Genomic DNA, 21,892 nt, shown 5'->3' with positions numbered 1-21,892 from the left:
TTAGACTTACCAGGTCTTCTGTTGTGCCAGAACACCACCCTCCATTCACCCACTCAAGTGGGTAGCAGGGGAGAAATAGGCAGGAAAAATGACATTGCTCCAATGACACGACGGCACTTCTAGCACAAGGTCAGAAGTAAATGACATCACCAAGTTAGTGCCCTGTTCTAGGATCCACTCCCAAACTCTATAATAAAAAACTCCTACTGACACAATGCCATCACTTCCAGGTTTGTGTCCAGAAGTGATGTTGCACCATTGGCACGTCATTCCCCGCCATCACTGACCTGCTCCCTGTCCCACAAAGTTGCCAGTCAGTGAAAATTAATCCTAGTCTTGTTACTTACCCATCTCCTAAGCCCATCATGAAAAAAATTACTATTAAGAAATAAAAGCAGTCTTTTTTCATAGGCTCCTCTCCCCTGAATTGCACCCTATAGGCTAGACCGGTCATTCTCAACCAGGATCTTTAGGAAATCCAGAGTTACTTCAGAGCCCCTGAGGGGTTGCTCCAGCTGGGGGGGATTTAATGTCTTTTTTAATATATATATTTAAAAATTAACCTGGAGAGGAGTCAGGATGGCAGAGTGGCTTTCTATTAATCTGTATGGTCTGCAGTGGCCTTGTTGAATTCACAAACAATGTGAAAGGAATAGGAGGGAAGAGCGGGATCTACTGCACTCCCCCCTTTGGCTCCTATTTCTCCCCTCTCAGAATTTCTTCTCTGAACTCTTCCAGCAGAAAATGACTGGAGGAAGACTGTTGCAAGGAAAGGGATTAAGATATTCAAGCAGGGGAAGACTGGGTCCAGGACCAGTCTACCCTCCAAAGCAGCCATTTTCTCCAAGGAAACTGATCTCTGGAGATGAGCTGCAATTCCAGGAGATCCCCAGGTCCCACCTGGAGGCTGGCATCCTAACCAGGAAGTGCAAGAACTGTGTATAGTTTGCACAAGGGTTTCCTTCTTCCCAATTTTCCCCTTGCTCTAGTTCTGAAAATAGATTCTCAAGTCTTGCTAGGATTGCCAACCTCCTAGTGGTGCTTGGAGATCTCCCAAAGTTACAGGTGATCTCCAAATCACACAGATCATTTCCCCTGATGAGAGTTGCTGCTTTGCATTAACTAACTTTGCATTAACTGATGAAAGTTGCTGCTTTGGACTTTATGACAGCTGAGATGAATGCTTCCGTGTTTTGACCACACAGTGCTGAAACTAACTTCTTATTGGACAAGCATTTCCTTTGATACCAGGCACACTGTAAACATGTGACTTCTGGAGGCATGGCAGGGAGGTGTGGCCAGTTGGCATCACTTCCTGGGTTACTTGAAGCCTGAATAATATGTCAGGAGTTACTCCACAGTCCAAAGATTGAGAAAGGCTGAACTAGACCATTCATAATGACCAGACCACACCAATAGAAAAAAAAATCTTCCTTCAAGCTACCATAGTTAACAGCATTAAAGTTAAATGCAAATCTAAATCAAGCAGGCCCAATAGAGGGTTTTGCAATGAGCAACTGGGAATATAAAGAGCAATAATAAAAATACCATCAAATACATCTGAACCAGTAAGCCAGACAAATGTACTGTGAGTCATTAGACAACAACAGACACGTAGAGGGAACATTCAAAGAATTGTCAGAGAAAGTAAGTGGGTTTCTTTGTATCTTTTGCAGAAGATATCAGAGACATCAAATTGAAGTGACAGAGATTTTAGAACAAATCAGCAGCAGCAGAGCTTCATGCCCAGAGCTGGCATTACTCAATTGTTCTTTAGGCCTTTAAATGTTAAAAAAATAACATTTTCTCTTTAAAATCAGACTTAGTGCAAAATAACTGGAGGGTGGCCTATATAATATCAAGAATGCAGAGGTCTGTAACTAAGCCTGCATAGCTTCTGCCCTGGTTAGATTAATAGAGCCAGTTTGGTGTAGTGGTGGACTCTAATCTGAAGAACTGGGTTTGATTCCCCACTCCTCCACGTGAAGCCAGCTGGGTGACACTGGACCAGTCATAGTTCTCTCAGAGGGCTCTCAGCCCCACCTACCTCACAAGGTGTCTGTTGAGGGAAGAAGAAGGGAAAGGTGATTGTAAGTTGTCTTGATACTTCTTCAGGCAGTGAAAAGTAGGTATAAGACCTACTCTTCATCTTCTTCTACAAAGAGACCATTGTTAGAACTAAAATGGCTTTATTTTTGGATAAAAGTACAGGTCTTTAATATTCAACACGATTTGAATATGAAAAGTGGTATAGAGATGGTAGTGAGCTAATACATAGCTGCTAGTGACTAAAGGGAGCCTCCATGAATAGAAGCAGTAGAACTCAGAATACTAGTGCTTGGAGGCAACATCAGGAGAAGGCCTTGTCCTCTATTCCCATCCAAGGAAACTTGTTTTCCATTGTGCCAGCTCTGGTTAGGAAATACCCAGAGATTTTAGGAATGGAGCCTGAGGTTTGGAGATGGCAGGGACTTTGATGAGGTTATAATGCTGTGGAGCATACCTTCCAAACTAGCCATTTTTTTCCCAGAGAAACTGATCTCAGTCACCTTGGCCTCTTATGAATGGCGGCATCCACTGTGTGCTGGCATCGTGCCGTTGCGGCGGGGCAGAATGCCCCACCATTCCCCATGTATGCATGGGGGCGGGACATGCTGGCCTGCCCCGGTATAGCATGAGTGCTGAACGCCGGGGCCAGAAGGTAAGCCAGCGCAGCAAGGGGGGAGGTTTGGACGGCCCGGGGAGGGAGTGGGGGTGCCAGGCCCCCTCTGCAAGCCCAGGTGGAGGCAGGGGGTCGCCCTTGCCAGCTCTGGGACTCCGCGGAGCCCGCAGGGGCGTGCGGTATCCCTACAGGGACACCATAGAGTTGGGGGCTGGGCAGGCCAACAAGCCTGGCCCTGGCGATTACGCACAGCACCGGCCCGCCGCAGCCCCGGCTTACCCAGGAAGCTACGGAAGATCCTGCAGTCGCTTAACGCAGACCTTCCGTAGCCCTGGGCTGGGAGACACCCACACTGCCAGCGGCAGCGAGCGTTATCGGTGATTTTAACCGAAGCGTTGCTGCCGCCAGTGTGGGCATTCTGGCCCATGCATAATGGGCCCTTGAGAGCAGATGAAATAGTGAGAGGCTGGCAACTCTGTGTGTGAAACAGGATGCTGCACTAGATGGACTACATGACTGATTCAGCAGAGTTTTTCTTATATTCTTAAGCATATTTGGATGTTCAAAGGCTAAAGATATTTTATTGAAATGCAAATGGTAGGATACAGGAAGGATTTGTTATTACAGACATACTTTTATTTCTAAATAGCTATAGGGTCAGTACTAAGGTAACTTGATGAATGAAACGAATTTATTAAAAATTTAATATCAAAACAGATTATGAAGTGTTCCATAAAGTTGTCTCCCAAGGAAGATTGACTGTATAAGAAGAAAATAATGTGAGTCAATGCTTAGTGAGAAGAATAATCCTAACTATCAGGGTCTATTGCTGATTTTTGTGTGAAGTTGTCTGTCTTCTGGAAATGCCTTTTTATGGACACCAACCGAGGAAGGGAGCAGAAGTATGGCCTCCTCATTGGTAGCACCATGACTACATGATATTCTCCCTCATGAAATGTGGGGATGTTGCATAACCTCAGTGATACTGGCTTTCCTAGGTCAGTTTTAAAGAACATATTGCTGCTCATGTTCTTGTTTCAATTTTATCATAATGTGCTTTTATACTAATTATTATTTAAAAGAAATTGTGACCCATTATGAGCAATAGAAAGGTGGAGATAAAATATTTAAAACAGACTAATAACTAAAATGCTTATATATTCTGAATTTTGAATTGCCTGTATAATATCTCAAGGAATAGGTTTGGCGGTCAAAATAGAAAACTTATTGGAATTTGTTGAATGTATAACTCAATAAGCTGTGTCAATGGGGGGAAAGGCAGACATCAGGGAGTCTGATCAAATGTTTCTGTCCCTCCATCCATTATTCTTCTACAACTAAGGTTTTACTGAGGAAGGGAGATTGGGTAAGATGTAGCATAGCTATGCAATAGAGACACTGCAGAAGTTTCATTCTATCTTTATTCATTTGCTGTCATTCCGTCCTGAGCCTCATTACATGGGAGTCTCAAAGCCAGACCAAAATTGCTCCATGCTGCATGTCCTTCTATTAGATACATGCATGCAATTCACGGAAGAATATAAAGTGAGACCTGGTATGTCCCCTAATATAACCATAAGCAGTGCTGTGCTCCTATGATAGCTGTAATTTTAAGTTTCTACATGATATATCTCTTCCAATATAATACATAGAGCAGCCTGCATTGATGTCCTAATGTTGGAATATGCAACAAGGAATATCCAACAGGGGCATTGGAAGAGTTGTGTATTTAGCATAGTTAGATTAGGAACTTCTTGATATTTTTCAGATAGTCTCCTTTGTGTCCTGACTGGCTCAGCTGGAGATTTCCTGCTCCTTTGAGCACACTTTTTCCTTGCTTGCCTCCAAAACAGAACAGACAGAATGAATGAACAGAACAGTTAGTTAGTTAGACTAGTAGGAATCCTCTCCTATTCACAAAGTTATTTCTCTTCACAATAAAGCTGTTTTAGTCTTTTAAGTAGCTTTACACTCTTGCATATTTAAACTCTGCCAACATCTGTCACCCTCTGATACAGGCTTGGTCTGATCCAACCAGGTTCTTCTTATGTTCTTAGGAAATCCCTAGTTCAAGCAGCATTCTAGCAAGCATTCCTATGTTAATAAACCCACAACCCTGTCTATAAACTGTATAGATCCAAATAACGTTTACATAATTGCTTTTGATCCCATTTAAATTTGAATTCATTGCCTGAGACAAGTACACGGGTCTGAACTCCTCCAACAATCATTTCTGAACAATCTGTTTAAATTTTAAAGTAATTCACCCTTGTGTAGGCCTTATGTCAAGTGTCATAAGGATGTCAAAAGTTATTATGGAAGAGAAAGAAGCTTTTGTGACAGTCAGTTATTTTCCTATCAAGACTGACAATCAGACAGCAAAGTGCTGAAAGCTGAAATGCCTTATTTAGTACTCAAAATGTCTGCAACTAGAGAGGAGTCATATCTAAGACTGATATTTTGTCAAGACTCTTCGAAAGATAAACATAGTCTTTCCCTTCAGTCAACATTAAGGAATTATTTTTAGCATTCTCACTTTTTTGTATGTTTTAAACAAAGATTGTACAACACAATGACATGTAAGTAAAATGGCTTGATAAAATGGTGCAGAAGTGAATGATAATGCTCCCCAGAGTTTGGCCTTAGACCTGCAGTACAAAATATTAAATAGTGCTCAAAACATTATTTTGATACAGAAACATGGATGCTTTGGGCTGATCCTGCATTGAGCAGGGGGTTGGACTAGATGGCCTGTATGGCCCCTTCCAACTCTATGATTCTATGATTTTATGGACTACCATTTTGCTATAGCATCTAAAAAGCACCAGTTGATGGATGGGTCTAGGAGGTCATGGACAACTTATTCTTGAACTTAAGACAGAAATATGCCCAGCATAGTGACACTTAGAATGATACCACAGGAGGTCTATGGTAGTGGTCCCCAACCTTTCTGAGGCTGGGGACCGGCAGGGCATCGGGCCGCGCCCGCGCGGGCCATGCCCGCACATCGGGCTGCGCCTGCGGGCCGCACCCGCGCATTGTGCGGGCGCAAATGCGCCATGCGCGGCCGAATCGCAGCCCGAATCGCGGCCCGGCCCTGATTCCCTCTCCCCACCCTCCCGCAGTAAGAAGCTTCCCGGGCCGCAAGCTTGCGGCCTGGGAAGTTTTTTACTGCGGGGGGGCGGGGAGAGGGAGCCGTGGCCCGGCGCCATGGCCTTTGCAGCCCGGCACTGGGCCGCGGCCTGCAGGTTGGGGACCACTGGTCTATGGGAAGCATTTTTCATGTACATAGAGTGCACAATTCCAGCCATGATCCAGCTATGGCTGAATTCATATGCCAGTAGATGGTCGTTCACCTCTTTAATTTTCAAGGATTACAATCACCAGCAATGTTCAGATCCAGTCCATAGCACACATTCAAAACACACATTAAAACATAATACACATTCAAAACACAACTACTGCCTTGAGTTTGTCTCTTCTTGTTGTCTTCCCTGCCCTCTATTAGTCAGATATGCTACATTCTTTCTTTAAAACTTTCTTCTCACAATAGTCTGCACCTTCTTTATCTCAGAAAATGAAAGCAAAGAAACATCAGCACTGATTACACAATCAAACTTTGGAAGGAAACCCCCAAAGCAGGCTTTTTCAAACAGGGTTTCATGAAACCCTGGGGTTTCTTGACAGCCCTGGGGTTTCTTGACAGCCCTGGAAGAGTTTCCTCAATATATTAATTTTTATATATTTTTCAAATTTATTAAACATTTATTGGGTGATATGACTATCTATGGTCATGTCAAACCATCCACCCATTCACTCCTCCCAAAATGGCCAATAATTGGCCTGGAGCGGGGTGGGAAGGGGTGGAAATGTACACAGCCATTCTTTCCAAACATATTCTGCACTATCATGCAACTTCTGAGGTTTCTCAAAGCCTCAAGTATGTTTCAGGGCTTTCTTAAAGGTAAAAAAAGTTGCTAAAGGCTGCCCCAAAAGAATCTTAAAAGTGTATAGAGACTAATAGGTTTGTTGAATTTTTATCTGTTAGTCTTTAAGGTGCTACAGACTGCTTGCTATTTTTGCAAGAGGAGAGTAACTCAGCTGCCCTGCTGAGCTTTAGAAATAGCCACTAAAAAGCATCTTGTCAACCTCTGTGCAAAAATAATACCAGTACACCCAAATAGGCATAACTGTCTTCCTGTACATTGACAGGTATACAGGAGATCCTGTACAAACTTCATTTAAGACTATACATATAAATTTCCTATCCTGGATTCAAATGTGAAAAATCCAACAGGCAATTTATTATTATTAATATTATTAAATTTCTAGGCCGCCCCTCCCTATGAACAGGCAGTTGGTTTAAAACAGTTTATAATAATTGCCATTCCATTTTTATGGCTCCACTGGCATTTCAGTACAGAGTCGTTCTAAACCTATGGTGAGCAGGTCTCTCCATGTGGGAAGAATCAGTATAATGGGAGATGTTGGGCTGGGAGAGGCAGAGGGAGGCCCATAATTGTTGGTCCTTGTTTTATTCTGGGCTCAACCATAGGCCTGGTGGAAGAGCACCCTTTCGCAGGCCCTGTCAAACTTCACTGCAGAACTTCTCAACTGGTAGCTAATTCACTTAGGCTTGAGGCTAGTCGAATTTCTCTGGGGCCAGGGATCACCAGTAGATTTGAATTTGCAGATCTTAGTACTTTCCAGGTCACATCTTTTTACAAACCTGAGTATGAATTTTGCAGAACAAGTCATACCTGCAGGGACCTATTGAACAAGTGTGTTCAGTTCCCACAAAGTATGTGGCACATATAGATCTCCTCTCAGGAGATACTGGTATGATAGGGTGTGTACACTGGGCCCAATAAATAGTGGTACTGATCTTTAAGGCCCTATGTGGTCTGGTTCCTGTGTATCTAAGGAACCCTCTCACCCAATATGTCTCCCAGAGAGTATTCATTCTCCAAGTGCCAATCTGTTGGTGATCCCCGCCCCCAAATATATCCACTTGGCATCAACCAGCCTGGTGGAATGAGTTGCCATCTAAGATCAGGGCCCTGATGGAGCTAACACAGTTCTGCAGGACCCGTAAGATAGCACTCTTCCACCACTCTTCTATGGTTAAGGCCAGGGTGGTTTAACATCATACAGGTTTCCCTTCTCTCCTCTGTTTCTCCTTTCCAGGCTGACACATGCCCCCAGCTCTGCAGGCCAGAGGGAGGATGGCTGGGTGAGGGAGGCTTTGTTAGTTGTTGATCATTAACTGTAATTTTAGTATTTTCCTGCTGTTTCAATTTTTATTATTTTACCCTATAATTGTGAACTGCCCCAAGCCTCTTTGCAGAGAAGGGCAGCATAGAGGATGGATGGATGGATGGAACTATATTTGTACACAAATCCCCAAAATAAACATATTCTGTATCTCAAATTTAAACCTTTAATCCTAATTTATTTATACCCTCACACATAATTGAGAGTCAAGATTTTAAAAGAGACAAGAAAGGTGCTGAGTGTGATGTTCTGACCTAAACCTAACGAAGAGAGTGTGGAGAGGGTGGTAGGCACACTCTGTGAGTGGATAAGGGGTGACACAGACAGCAAAATGTATCTCTTAACAAGAACAAGGCGATTGAAACATTTTGGACCATTCTAAAAGGATATGATCAGCAAGGAAAAAACAGAATTAGCTATCATGAAAAATGTGTGTTTCTGTAATTGGTTTGGAAAAGCTGATTTGTTGCTTTAGAAGAGGAAAGTGATTATACAATCAAATATGAGTGTTTTGTAGAGCAGAAACAAGAAAAGCTGGGCAGGATTGATGTGAAATCTGGATTTTTGACATTGTTAGACCTTAAAGCAACAAGACTTCTTTATCTTACATTGTGCAGAATATCATCTGCAATGGAGCACCTGTGTGCCATTCTATGCTGGTGGTTCACTAAATCACTTCTGAGAACAGTTTTATTTCAGTAAATGTATCCTGGAAAGAAAACAGCACAGATAAAATGCCATTCATTTGCTGCTTTGGAAAAAAAAGCAGCTAGTTCATTCTGAAGTGGGAAAATGCAGATGCACAAATTCTGCATGTTACAGAAATCATTTACTATTACAGAAGTCAAGGAGTCCAATTAGTTGGAACTCAGTGGCTTAAACCACCTTATTTTAAATGCATGGAGATAAATGCTTTTCTTTTAGCACATTTGTGAATATTAGAGAAATATCTTAAGGAATCTTAGCAACATGTTTTAGTTTTTCTTTTACAGTAGTTATCTCCTTGATGTAATTATTCTCTTTTGAGCCTGGTAGGGGTGTTCTGTTTGGAGAACTGCCGGCACACATGCAGAGGTTGGTGCCAGCTGCCACTGTATGCAGGAAACAGATTAACTGCCTTGCATTGCTTAATGCAATAGACAACCGAGGAACCCAGGCTGACAGGTGTGCACCTTTATGAGTCCACTTTTAACCTGTATTTTCCAAATTCTTAATAATTTGCAAGCCGCTAAGCCTTGTGGTTTATGATGGTATTGTTGAGGGGAGCATAATTATAAAAGCAGCAGAACTATGTTATGATGTAAAGGTTCAAGAAAATTAAATAAAGGGGACAATATTGTAAGATAGCATATATGAACTAATTGCCACTTGCTGATAAGCAAACGGGACTAAAATTACAGATATCTGAAAATAAAGCGTAAGTATTAGATGCAATATGTTGGCAATGCCAAAAGAATAGATTACACAGATATATTGAGAGCAAGTGGCAAATTGGTATCACATATAAAACCCAGATGGCTGGGGGGAAAACTTTATCTACTGGAAAGTTTCACTAAATAACTTGGTCCTGCATTGCCATTGAGATGCTAGCAGTGCAAAAGCTTTCCTGACCTACACAAGAAGGCTAGTCCACCACAAGAATCAAAGGCTAGGACTCCTCACCTATACCAACACCTCTGTCTCTTTCAGGGAATATGAGGAGAGCCGTAATACTCAGAGTCACTGTAATTAAAACTTTTGTTTCTTTTGTGTTACAGAGTGGCAAATAAGAAACATTTGCAACCCTTCTGGAAAAGAAACTAATTGGAAATGAATATATACAATATATTAAGACCAGATCCAGGACCATACCTTGCTGTGATATATGGAGCTTCAGGAAAAGGTTTGATAGGCAAATGCTATTTGATGAGCTATGGTCTTTATTATACTATCCATGACTACATGTCACAGTAATCTCCAGAGGGCACAAGCAATTCTACCAGTTTGTAGAGCACAGATCACTGACTCTCCATGTGTGGGTGTGCAAACTCAATGAGGAGTAGTGAGAAGGTAACTTGGCAGGTAAAGAAGGCAAATGTAGGATGGCAAATGAGCAGTATGAGGGTACAAAGGGAGGGGGAAGTCGGCTAGCTCAGCCTGTTGGCTCCATTTTTTGTTGTTGCTGTTAGATGCGAAGTCGTGTCCGACCCATCACAACCCCAAAGACAATGATCCTCCAGGCTCCATTTTACTTCTGGCCAATTTACAGGGAATCCAATGCCATGGCTCCTGTTCCTTCTGTCAAGACAGCACCAGCATTAGCCTTCATGGACCTTATTCTATGTGAAAAGAATAACTTATAATTTCTGGAATGATCCAGTGGAAATAGTAAGGGGTAGATATTCAGGCATGCTGTTTTGTTGCATACCTTTCTGTAAGGGCAGTATAATTGCTCCCTAAATGTATTCTGGATGATCAACTGATGAATGCATACGAAAAATACAAGATTTATTGTCTTGTATATTAAATGATGTGAACCACCCCAAGCCAGTAATACTGAAAGGGGCAGTATAGAAATTTAATTATAAATACATTCTAAAATTTAAAAAGTGGCATATACATCCTAAGGCTTATTTCTCCAATTTATGGTCTTTGCAGATCTGACATCGTGAGGATTTTATTCATCTAATTGGGCTACTTTTAAGGAGTGGCTTTGCAATTTGCAGCCTTTATATTCTTTTTTTTAAATTCATTTTCCCACTGCTTATTAGAAGATTGGCAATTTTTGATAAATGCATATGGCTTTATAGTTATTTTTGGTGCACAAACCCTAGAGGTCATCATTGGCACAGTTCTGCAAAGCTGCAGCTTAGTTACATAATCTAAATTAGATCATTTGTGCTGTTTTTCTTAGCCAACCAATAAGACATCAGGATCAACATCTATACCTGATGTAAATCCAAAATACTCCAAAATATCACTAATCCATGCATGAGTTTTAGTTTATGGAAGAATTACTGGAAGACCTTTGCATGAAACTGAAAGAGTTTTTTCCTGATAACAAAGCCATTCTTGACCAAATTTCTCTAATGAGGGGTGTAGTCATTTCCCAGAATTCTACCATTATTCTGTTCTCTTCTGGAATTCCACTATTTAACTCTTGAAAGTAGATAGTTGGCCTGAGGCTGTAAGATTGCATATTGAACCAAAGGGAAAAGCAAGCTTAATGAAGAGCCTCAGCCTCAAGATCCACAAGGAGACTTTCCTTCTAAACTAGCATGCATTATTCAACTGTATTGCTCACAATCAGCTTTTCCCCATTAAGTGCAATTGTTTAGACAACAGGAACTTTTGCTTGACAGCTAGAAATGTTCATGGTTGACAAGAAAATACAATAACCAGCTGTGGAGATTTAATATTGAATCAAATTATAATATAATATAATATAATATAATATAATATAATATAATATAATATAATATAATATAATATAATATAATATAATATAATATAATATAATATAATATAATATAATATAATATAATATAATATAATATAATATCACCATGTCCTTACCCTATAAAAAACTATTTATTATCATGATCACTTCATAACTCATTTCATACAAATACATGGTAGAAAACATTCTGTCGTATTCAGCTAAAGATTTCAGTAATCTTTCTGCGGATTAGATTAGCTATTTTTGTTGACTAACAGAAGTCAATGAGGTTATATATCCTACTTTTTTCTACCCTAGAATCATAGAATCATAGAATCATAGAATCATAGAGTTGGAAGGGGCCATACAGGCCATCTAGTCCAACCCCCTGCTCAACGCAGGATCAGCCCTAAGCATCCTAAAGCATCCAAGAAAAGTGTGTATCCAACCTTTGCTTGAAGACTTCCAGTGAGGGGGAGCTCACCACCTCCTTAGGCAGCCTATTCCACTGCTGAACTACTCTGACTGTGAAAAACTTTTTCCTGATATCTAGCCTATATCGTTGTACTTGAAGTTTAAACCCATTACTGCGTGTCCTCTCCTCTGCAGCCAGCAGAAACAGCATCCTGCCCTCCTCCAAGTGACAACCTTTCAAATACTTAAAGAGGGCTATCATGTCCCCTCTCGACCTCCTTTTCTCCAGGCTGAACATTCCCAAGTCCCTCAACCTATCTTCATAGTGCTTGGTCCCTTGGCCCCAGATCATCTTCGTCGCTCTCCTCTGTACCCTTTCAATTTTATCTACGTCCTTCTTGAAGTGAGGCCTCCAGAACTGCACACAGTACTCCAGGTGTGGTCTGACCAGTGCCGTATACAATGGGACTATGACATCTTGTGATTTTGATGTGATGCCTCTGTTGATACAGCCCAAAATGGCATTTGCCTTTTTTACTGCTGCATCACACTGCCTGCTCATGTTTAGTTTACAATCCACAAGTACCCCAAGGTCTCGTTCACACACAGTGCTACCTAGAAGCGTATCCCCCATCCAGTAGGCATGCTTTTCATTTTTCTGACCCAGATGCAGAACTTTACACTTATCTTTATTAAATTGCATCTTGTTCTCATTTGCCCATTTTTCCATTGTGTTCAGATCTCGTTGAACTCTGTCTCTATCTTCCGGAGTACTTGCCAGTCCTCCCAATTTGGTGTCATCTGCAAACTTGATGAGTAGTCCCTCCACGCCCTCATCTAGATCATTAATAAATATGTTAAAAAGTACCGGGCCGAGCACCGAGCCCTGAGGTACCCCGCTACTCACCTCTCTCCAGTCTGATGAAACACCATTGACAACAACTCTTTGAGTGCGGTTCTCTAACCAATTCCCTATCCACCTAACTATCTGAAAATCCAGATTGCAGTCCTTCAACGTATCCATCAGAACATCATGGGGAACCTTGTCAAAAGCTTTACTAAAATCCAAGTAAATTACATCAACCGAATTTCCCCGATCCAGCAAACTTGTTACTTGGTCAAAAAAGGAAACTAGGTTGGTCTGGCAGGACCTGTTGGAGACAAATCCATGCTGACTTCCTTGGATCACCAAATTGTCATCCAGATGTTTGCAGATCGCTCCCTTTAATATCTGCTCCATTATCTTCCCCACAACAGAGGTCAGACTCACTGGTCTGTAGTTTCCTGGGTCATCCTTCCTCCCTTTTTTGAAGATCGGAATAACGTTTGCTCTTTTCCAGTCCTCCGGGACATCTCCAGTCCTTAAAGAGGTTCCGAAGATGATGGACAAGGGCTGTGCAAGTTCTCTGGAAAGTTCTTTGAGTACTCTCGGGTGCATTTCATCTGGACCAGGGGATTTGAACTCATCCAGTGCAGCTAAATGCCTCTCGACAACCTCTCTATCCATGTTAACCTGCCACCCAGACACTATCCTTTGGCTACAGCCATCTCTAGATGTGCCTAAACACTTTGACCTGTGGGAAAAAACTGATGTAAAATAGGCACTAAGCCTTTCTGCTTTCTCTGCATCTTTCGTTAGAGTTTGTCCATCTGCACCCAACAGTGGGCCTATTGCCTCCTTGACTTTACGTTTGCTCCTCACATAACTGAAAAATCTTTTCTTGTTACAATGGGCTTCCCTGGCCAATCTTAGCTCACTCTCAGCTTTGGCCTTTCTGATGATTGATCTACAGTGCCTAGTAACCTGTAGGTACTCTTCTTTAGAGCTCTGTCCTTCCCTCCATTTCCTGAACATTTTCCTTTTCTTTCTTAGTTCCTCTTGAAGTTCTCTGTTCATCCAAATAGGCTTCTTAGAGCTCCTGCAGTGTTTTCGTCTTTCTGGAATAGTCATTGATTGAGCATGCAATAGCTCTTGTTTGAGTAGCGCCCACCCTTCACATGCTCCCTTCCCTTCCAGCATTCTCATCCATGGTATGACACTCATCATGTCTCTGAGTTTATTAAAGTTTGCCCTACGAAAATCCAACATCCGCGTCTGGCTACAAGCTTCCTTGGCTCCCCATCTCAAAAGGAATTCTATGAGGACATGGTCACTTCCCCCTAGGGTCCCCACCTCCTTCACCTCATCCACCAACTCTTGCCTGTTGGTCAGTACCCTCAAGTCTCTCAAAGCAGCTTATAATCACCTTTCCCTCCCTCTCCCCACAACAGGCATATTGTGATGTAGGTGGGGCTGAGAGAGTTCTGGGGGAACCTTGACTGGCCCAAGATCACCCAGCAGGCTTCATGTGGAAGACTGAGGAATCAAACCCAGTTCCCCAGGTTAGAGTCTGCCACCACACCACACTGGTTCTATTGGGGGGGTGATTTCTTAGATTTCATTATGAAAATCAGGACAGGACAGCTGGATCAGTCCTGATTTCCATTTAGTTGAGCATGTGCTGTCAACAATGGGCAGGCAACTGCCTGTGGGAGATGAAACCCTGAACTCAACAGCCATCACTTGTTCATTCTTTGCGCCTGCTATTCAAGATCTAGTGACTACAAACATGGAAGTTCAGTTTAACCATCATTGCTAAGAGCTGTTGATGGAAGTATCCTCCATGAATAAATCAATATTCATTTTTCAATAAGCACAGGTTCTGGTGTGGATGAACTTTTTTTTAAGACATTTTTGTAAAACAAGCTCTATGTAGTGTCACATTAGTGGCAACATCTGAATGTTTCACTGAACCAATTAATGAACACATTTCCCATGTCAATTGTTTTTTTGTGAACAATTTCCTATTACAGGTAGAATTCCCACCTACCTAAGGTCTGGTAATGAACAGGTGAAAATAGTCCAGAGAGCAACTGTGAATGTCTATTAATTGTTTCCTGGTTATGGGCTGGGTTTCCCTATAACAGAAGTTGGGAATCAGGGTGGTGGTGTTGTTTTTTAGTCTCCTCTATGCAATTATGAATGTAAAAAGGTAAAGGTAAAGGTATCCCCTGTGCAAGCACCGAGTCATGTCTGACCCTTGGGGTGACGCCCTCCAGCGTTTTCATGGCATACGGGGTGGTTTGCCAGTGCCTTCCCCAGTCATTACTGTTTACCCCCCAGCAGCAAGCTGGGTACTCATTTTACCGACCTCGGAAGGATGGAAGGCTGAGTCGACCTTGAGCCAGCTGCTGGGATTGAACTCCCAGCCTCATGGGCAAAGCTTTCAGACAGCTGCCTTACCATTCTGCGCCACAAGAGGCTCAATTATGAATGTACTGATGTTAAAAGGCTTTTCATTGGTTTGTTCCTCAAAGTGCTGTGGGGAAAACTATAAGAACTGAACATTGGAAAGGAGCTTGAAAGTAATTATTTATAGAACAACTTGGGGTTTTCTTTTTATTGGCATTGTGACCAATTAACAACTTGAAAGACAGAGAATCAACAATATCTTACATCTGTATCTGGCTTTCTGACCTCTTCATATTCTGTTTATAACATAATAGGCCAGAAATGACTTTAAAAAACCCTACTTTACTAGCATAGAAAATCTATGAAACTATTATTCAGAAAACAGTTTTTTGACAGATCGATCCTTATGTAGTTCAAATGGATTCGTGTGTCCATTGCTAGGAGAAAAAGACATCTTTCAGATTTAATGTGTTTGGAAAGGTCAGGTACAAATATCACATTCTGTGTATGGCTTCATATATCTTAGCCAATATTCCTTGCTTTCCCCTGCAGAACATATATCTACATTGTGGAGTAAAACAGGATCTATCATCACAACAAGAAAGACATTATTGGTTTGACCTAAAACTCGCTTCTGCTAAACCAGGAGCCTTGGTGCAGTCAAAGGAGGCTTACCCTGAAGGAAGGCACCTTGTTCAGTGGGGGGAGGTATGCTCCATCAGAGGAAGACTATCTCACTTAGTAGCAGGGACAGTTAACAGGAAGTTGTCGTTTAACTAAATATACATATACTGTGGTTGCCCACGCAGCTAGTAAAGTACGGCTTTGGTTCAGGCCTGCATTTGTTTCTTCAAATATATCTCTAAATCCTTTACACAGCCTCCATGTATGTTCAAAACGTATTTTTGTTTCCATTATCCAATTTTTGTTTTCTTTTCGCAAGATAGAGTACAAACCTAAAGTAAGAATATACAGAATTATACAGCTCTATAGTCTGAAATGAGCCTCTTGTGGTGCAGAGTGGTAAGGTAGCAGACATGCAGTCTGAAGCTCTGCCCATGAGGCTGGGAGTTCAATCCCAGCACCTGGCTCAAGGTTGACTCAGCCTTCCATCCTTCCGAGGTCGGTAAAATGAGTACCCAGCTTGCTGGGGGGTAAACGGTAATGACTGGGGAAGGCACTGGCAAACCACCCCGTATTGAGTCTGCCATGAAAACGCTAGAGGGCATCACCCCAAGGGTCAGACATGACCCGGTGCTTGCACAGGGGATACCTTTACCTTTACCTTTATAGTCTGAAAACCCATGAACTACTGCAATAGAAGAAAAGGCTGAATATCTCATTGTTATTCAATAGGTTCATATTCATATTCAATAGGTTCTGCTTAAGGATGCTGCAGCCTCTGATTGCACAACCTGCTGACCAGACATTCTGTGACATCAAACTAAACAAACCAATGTCAACCAACAAATGAAGAAGAAGAGTTGGTTCTTATACACCGCTTTTCTATACTCGAAGGAGTATCAAAGCGGCTTACCATCACCTTCCCTTTCTTCCTCCACAACAGACACCCTGTGAGGTGGGTAAGGCTGAGAGAGCCCTGATATTACGGCTCGGCCAGAACAGCTTTATCAGTGTTGTGGTGAAGCCAAGGTGCAGCTGGCTGCATGTGGGGAGCACAGAATCAATCCCAGCATGCCAGATTAGAAGTCCGCACTCCTATCCATTACAGCAAGCTGGCTCTCGTGACATGATGCAAGACCCCAATAAGATATGTGAGCAATTAGACATTGGCATAAAGAGGGGGTTGGGCAAGGAAGCAGTAGACTCCAGAAAAGTTTATATGATCTATTATGCACGGTGGCAGGTACACTGGGCTGCTGTCATTCTGTTGCTGTGGGGCAAAAAGCCCCACCATTCTCCATGTATGCACGGGGGAGAGGCTTCCCCAGTGCATGCTGGTTACACCATGCAATGGCCCCATGCACACAACGTGGGACCGGGAGTGCCCCGCCACTGCAACAGCGGTGGCAGTGGAGATCAGAGACATGGGGTCCCCATTGCACAATGGTGGGGAACAGCATTGTGAGGGTGGGGGATGCCTCTGTCAGCTCTGCAAAGCCGTGGAACTGGCAGGGGTGAGAGGCATCCCTGCATGGACACCGTAAGTCGGAGGAGGAGCCAGGCCAAAAGCCCAGCTCCTCCAATTATGCACGGGGCTAGCCCGACATAGTCCTCACATGCACCCACAGCGGATTCAGGCCCGTAGAAGAATCTCTATTTCCTTAACGTGGGTCTTCTGAGGGCCAGGCCTCAGATGACAATGACATTGTGCATACTCAGGGATTTTATCCAAAGCTCTGTCACCGCCGTCACGGGTATTCTTGCCTGTGCATAATCGGTCTAAGAATAAATGGTCATAAAATAGTTTAAATCCAGAAGGTGGATAATGCAGTACCATCAGGAGTGAAATTCACTGACAAGTAGCCCTATATTAAACATTTTTTTAAGAGTGACAAAAATAAGACATGAAAATTTTTTATCATTAAGTGCTGCATATTCAGAATTAAAATTGTTTTCCTTTAAAGTGTGTTTGCTTTCCTGCAGGTATCTTCATTAGGTAAAGATCACCTTGGAGGAAAGCATGGATTTCCTTAATTTTACTGAACAGAATTATACATTGAAACACAATGATACATCAGAAGAACTTCCTACGGCCAAGGTTCTGGTTTCTCTTACACTTTCTGTGCTGGCTGTTATGACAACTGTCATCAACTCTCTGGTGATGACAGCAATCATTGTGACACGAAAGCTTCATCACCCTGCCAACTATTTAATCTGCTCCTTGGCTGTCACTGATTTCCTGGTTGCTATCCTGGTGATGCCCTTCAGCATTGTCTACATTGTGAAAGAGACATGGATCATGGGCCAGGTGATGTGTGACATTTGGCTCAGTGTTGACATTACCTGCTGTACCTGTTCCATCTTACATCTGTCAGCAATTGCTTTGGATCGCTACCGAGCCATCACAGATGCTGTGGAGTATGCCAGAAAGCGGACACCTAAACATGCCGGCATCATGATTGCAATTGTGTGGATCATTTCCATCTTTATCTCAATGCCGCCACTCTTTTGGCGGCACCAAGCAGCCAGCAGGGATGACGAATGCATCATTAAGCACGATCACATTGCTTTCACCATTTATTCCACCTTTGGAGCCTTTTATATCCCACTGGCATTGATTCTGATCCTTTACTACAAAATATACAAGGCCGCCAAGACTTTTCATAGAAGAAGCGTCAGCCGTGTTCTCAAAGACGAAGCCAACGGACAGGGTCTCTTGGAAGCAGGTGAAAAAAGCTGTAGGCTAACTTCATCTACATCATGCACAAAAGATGGTACCACCAACCCTTCAGCAGATTCTGATAGAATCCACATCTCACTCCGAAGCCCCACATCTGAGTCCAAGAACGAGAAAGGCTGGAAGAGACAACGGATTTCTACCACAAGAGAGCGAAAGGCAGCAACTACCCTTGGCTTAATTTTAGGTGCCTTTGTCATCTGCTGGTTGCCCTTCTTTGTAAAGGAAGTGGTTGTTAATACCTGTGAAAGTTGTCAGATTTCAGCAGAAATGTCTAATTTTCTGACATGGTTGGGATATATCAACTCTCTTGTTAACCCATTGATTTATACAATCTTCAATGAAGACTTCAAGAAAGCTTTCCAAAAACTTATCCGATGCAGGAGCTATCTCTGAAACAAGAGTACTCCTTGGACAACTTGAAAACTGGTGTTTGAAGACTAAGTTCTGTGATAGAATAATAATTTTGCCAATGGTGAAATATTATCAAACTGCAGTGGAGAATTTGCCAGAATCCATAGGCATCCAGGCCAACCAAGAAGGTTTCAAGGACCTTGTATGCTGCACACACACAACCAGGCTAATATAATGTGGTGATCTAGCACCACAGCAGTGTTGGGGGCTCAAGTTCTGCACTGCCAATAATATTCCTGAAGCCTTTATTTTAAAAGCATGTAATCCTCTTTTGTTCCAAATGGAACTGAAAGTAGCTTTTTAGAAGATGTCAGAAAAGCTAGAACATGTTTGATAAAATAAATTCTAATGGGAGAACCTAGTCTGTAGAATTCAGATTCTGTAGTGTAAGGCAGACATTCAGAGAACATCTGGACAAAAAAACATCTGCTCCATCCAATTATTGTTTGAAACTTTTAACTACTCTAGCTGTGTTTTAAAAATGCATTGACACTCAGCAGTGGCTAACTTGGTTTTTATCATAATTTTATAGTGATCAAGATCCACATGCTAAGAAGTGGTCTTTAGTCATTATATGTTTCGGAGGCAAGAACTGCATACAAAGATGAGAGGGAGGGTTTTAAGCACACCCGTTTCAAAAAGTTCTGCATGAAAGTAGTTTCATGTGCTCTTGTTTGACAGATGTTACAAAACAGGGAGTGCAAGAAGTATCTCTAGGAATGAGAGGCATCTGTTTTCAAAAATGATGTATTTCAAAATTAAGAGAAAGCATATTTCTGACTCATTAAACTAAGTATTAGTATAGAGATTAGAACTTGGGGTCTTCTATATAACATTGATTTCTTTTTAAAGTTCCAATGAATGTGCAGTGAAAATGGAAAGCTGACTTTGTAATTAAATTTTTAGCCTTGCTGCTTCCATACAGACACTGGAACAACATAAAGCCACCCTCATTAAGCTAGGGTGTTCTTCAAGAGATGTATGGAACTAGGCATCACAGTCTGGGCTAGCTGAAGGAACCCCTCTGACCACAGTTTGGTTGCTCTAGGGTAAAAAGCACTGCTGAGAATTGCAAAACCTTTCCTGTCACAGGACAACTGATGGGCAGGACCTCGAGGCAAACAGACAGCTCATGATCTCATGATTTTTATGACTGCATAAATGATTCCATGTTGTTTCTTCAGCACACAGGGAATTTTCAATCTGTATTCCTTCGAACATTTCTCAGATTTCTTTAGAGTATTTATACCCTATCTCTCTAGAATCTGCTGGAGATAAGTGGCAATAGGGTGTCTTGTGTTCTCATATACCCTCCTTCCCACCTCATGGATTACTGTCCACTTCTGAAGATTCCTGACTTCTATTGATTATATGCTAATATCAAATGACAGCTCATAGTTTGGTGTGGGTTTTGTGCCTCACTTGGAAGCTGGCAACTGTAAGAGGAGGTCTCTCTGTGCACAACAGTCCTGATCCAAATCAGATTCAAGTATACCTAGGAAATGTGGAATTCCAGAATATGAACCTATAACTATCTGACAACCTTACCTCCTCTCTGCAGTGTTTTCTTGACCTGAAATAGGCCAGGGGCACTATTTGGCTGGTTGGGTGACTATGGAGGCATTATACCCTTTTGAGGCACCACTATCATGGAATATTTCCAACCCAGGGGTAGCCAACCTCCAGGTGGGGCCTGGCGATCTCCTGGAATTACTGCTTATCTCCAAACTAAAGATCAGCTCCCCAGGCAGAAATGGCTGCTTTGGAGGGTGGACTCTGAGGCATGGTACCCTTTTGAAGCCCCACTTCCAAACCTCGCTTTCACTGGGCTCAGCTAGCACAGTTTGTTGCTTGACTAGTGATGTCTGCCCTTCTGAAGCCCGGGGCCTACCGGCAACTGCAGTTCCTGTTGTCCGCAAAGCCAAATCGTTGCCTAATAAAACTGGAAAACCTAGTTCTCCCCCAAGTCTCACTGCCTACTTTCCAGTAAACCATTTGTATGTGAACTCCCAAGCTAACTCAACTTGAGATTCTGGGCAACTTATGCCTTTTATTTCATAGGACCTTCATGGCAAATTCTGATTTTTATTTATCAGTCCAGGCTTAAGCAAAGTCATTTCATCCCCTTGTTTCTCCAGCCATTTGCTTGTTCCCCAAGTCACATTTACAGGGTCTAAATATACCTTAGTAAGATCTTCCTGCACTTTCCAGACTCGCAGGACCCTTGCTGGTCTGCCTGTCTGTTTGTACCAAAAAATATATAAACTTGCTGGACAGAGCCCCAGCCCAGTTGGGACACACCTGCACCACTCCACCCCAACCTCAGCAAGCCTCTACCATTGTCTCTACTAACTCTACTAACTGTTTGTACCAAAAAACTGCTGCTGGGAAGGGATGACTCTACCACTGTCTCTACTATTGCTGCTCATTTCTAGACTGTCTGTAGGCAGAAAATCCTCCTCTGCAGGTGTCTGAATCATTGTACCATTTTGAGGCCCCACCTCCAAACCTCAAGGAATATTTCCAACCCAGGGGTAGCCAACCTCCAGGTGGGGCCTGGAGATCTCCTGGAATTACAGCTCATCTCCAGACTATAAAGATCAGCTCTCCAGGCAGAAATGGCTTCTTTGGAAGGCGGACAGGGCTGCTGTGCAAAAGCCTCCCACATAGGTTGTTGTGGAGGTGAAACACTTGAGGCCTGTTGCACAGGGTTGTTGTGTAGATCAAACAGGCAAAATAACCCCCACAACAGTATCCAGTTTCATCTGCATAATAACCTTGCACGGTAGGCCTCAAATGTTCAGAGAGTGGTGAAGAGACACAAATGGCTTGGCTGTGTCTTCCCTCCAGCAGCAAGGCTGGCCACAGCAGTATTTTAAGTGAGAAGGGACCTGTCTGACCTCCCTGTCAGCCAACAGTTAGGCAGAAGGGGAAAGCTTTCTCCCCTCAAAAGAAAAGCATGTCCATGCCCACAGACTCCCCAGCATTGCTCTTGGAAACATGGCTCTCACATCAGTCAGGGTGCAGTTGGAGGCTTCCTTCACAGCAGGCCTGAAGGGGGGGGGCACTACATATGCTCAGTAATCAGGGGACAAGCTACAATACTTACATTATTTA

At 42.6% G+C, this 21,892-nt stretch overlaps 1 protein-coding gene across 13 annotated transcripts in view; it reads left to right on the top strand.

Moving 5' to 3' along the window:
- The window catches only part of HTR1F (5-hydroxytryptamine receptor 1F), a 134,472-nt gene extending 114,038 nt beyond the window's left edge, over positions 1-20,434 (top strand). For 6 of the 13 annotated variants that reach the window (XM_077342339.1, XM_077342341.1, XM_077342338.1 and 3 more), the window contains 2 exons: positions 9,694-9,818; positions 17,608-20,434. In XM_077342339.1, the coding sequence (XP_077198454.1) occupies positions 17,645-18,757 (1,113 nt within the window). In that variant the 5' untranslated portion in view covers positions 9,694-9,818; positions 17,608-17,644 and the 3' untranslated portion in view covers positions 18,758-20,434. Of the gene's footprint in view, positions 1-3,379; positions 3,442-8,742; positions 9,101-9,693; positions 9,819-14,039; positions 14,151-16,399; positions 16,580-17,607 lie in introns of those variants that run through there. The other 7 variants (XM_077342334.1, XM_077342330.1, XM_077342337.1 and 4 more) reach the window with 5 other exon arrangements.
- The last annotated feature ends 1,458 nt before the right edge of the window (positions 20,435-21,892 follow it).

This window comes from Paroedura picta, chromosome 6, assembly GCF_049243985.1.
Source record: "Paroedura picta isolate Pp20150507F chromosome 6, Ppicta_v3.0, whole genome shotgun sequence".
NCBI classification, from domain to species: Eukaryota; Metazoa; Chordata; class Lepidosauria; order Squamata; family Gekkonidae; genus Paroedura; species Paroedura picta.
This window is presented reverse-complemented; position numbering and strand designations above follow the sequence as displayed.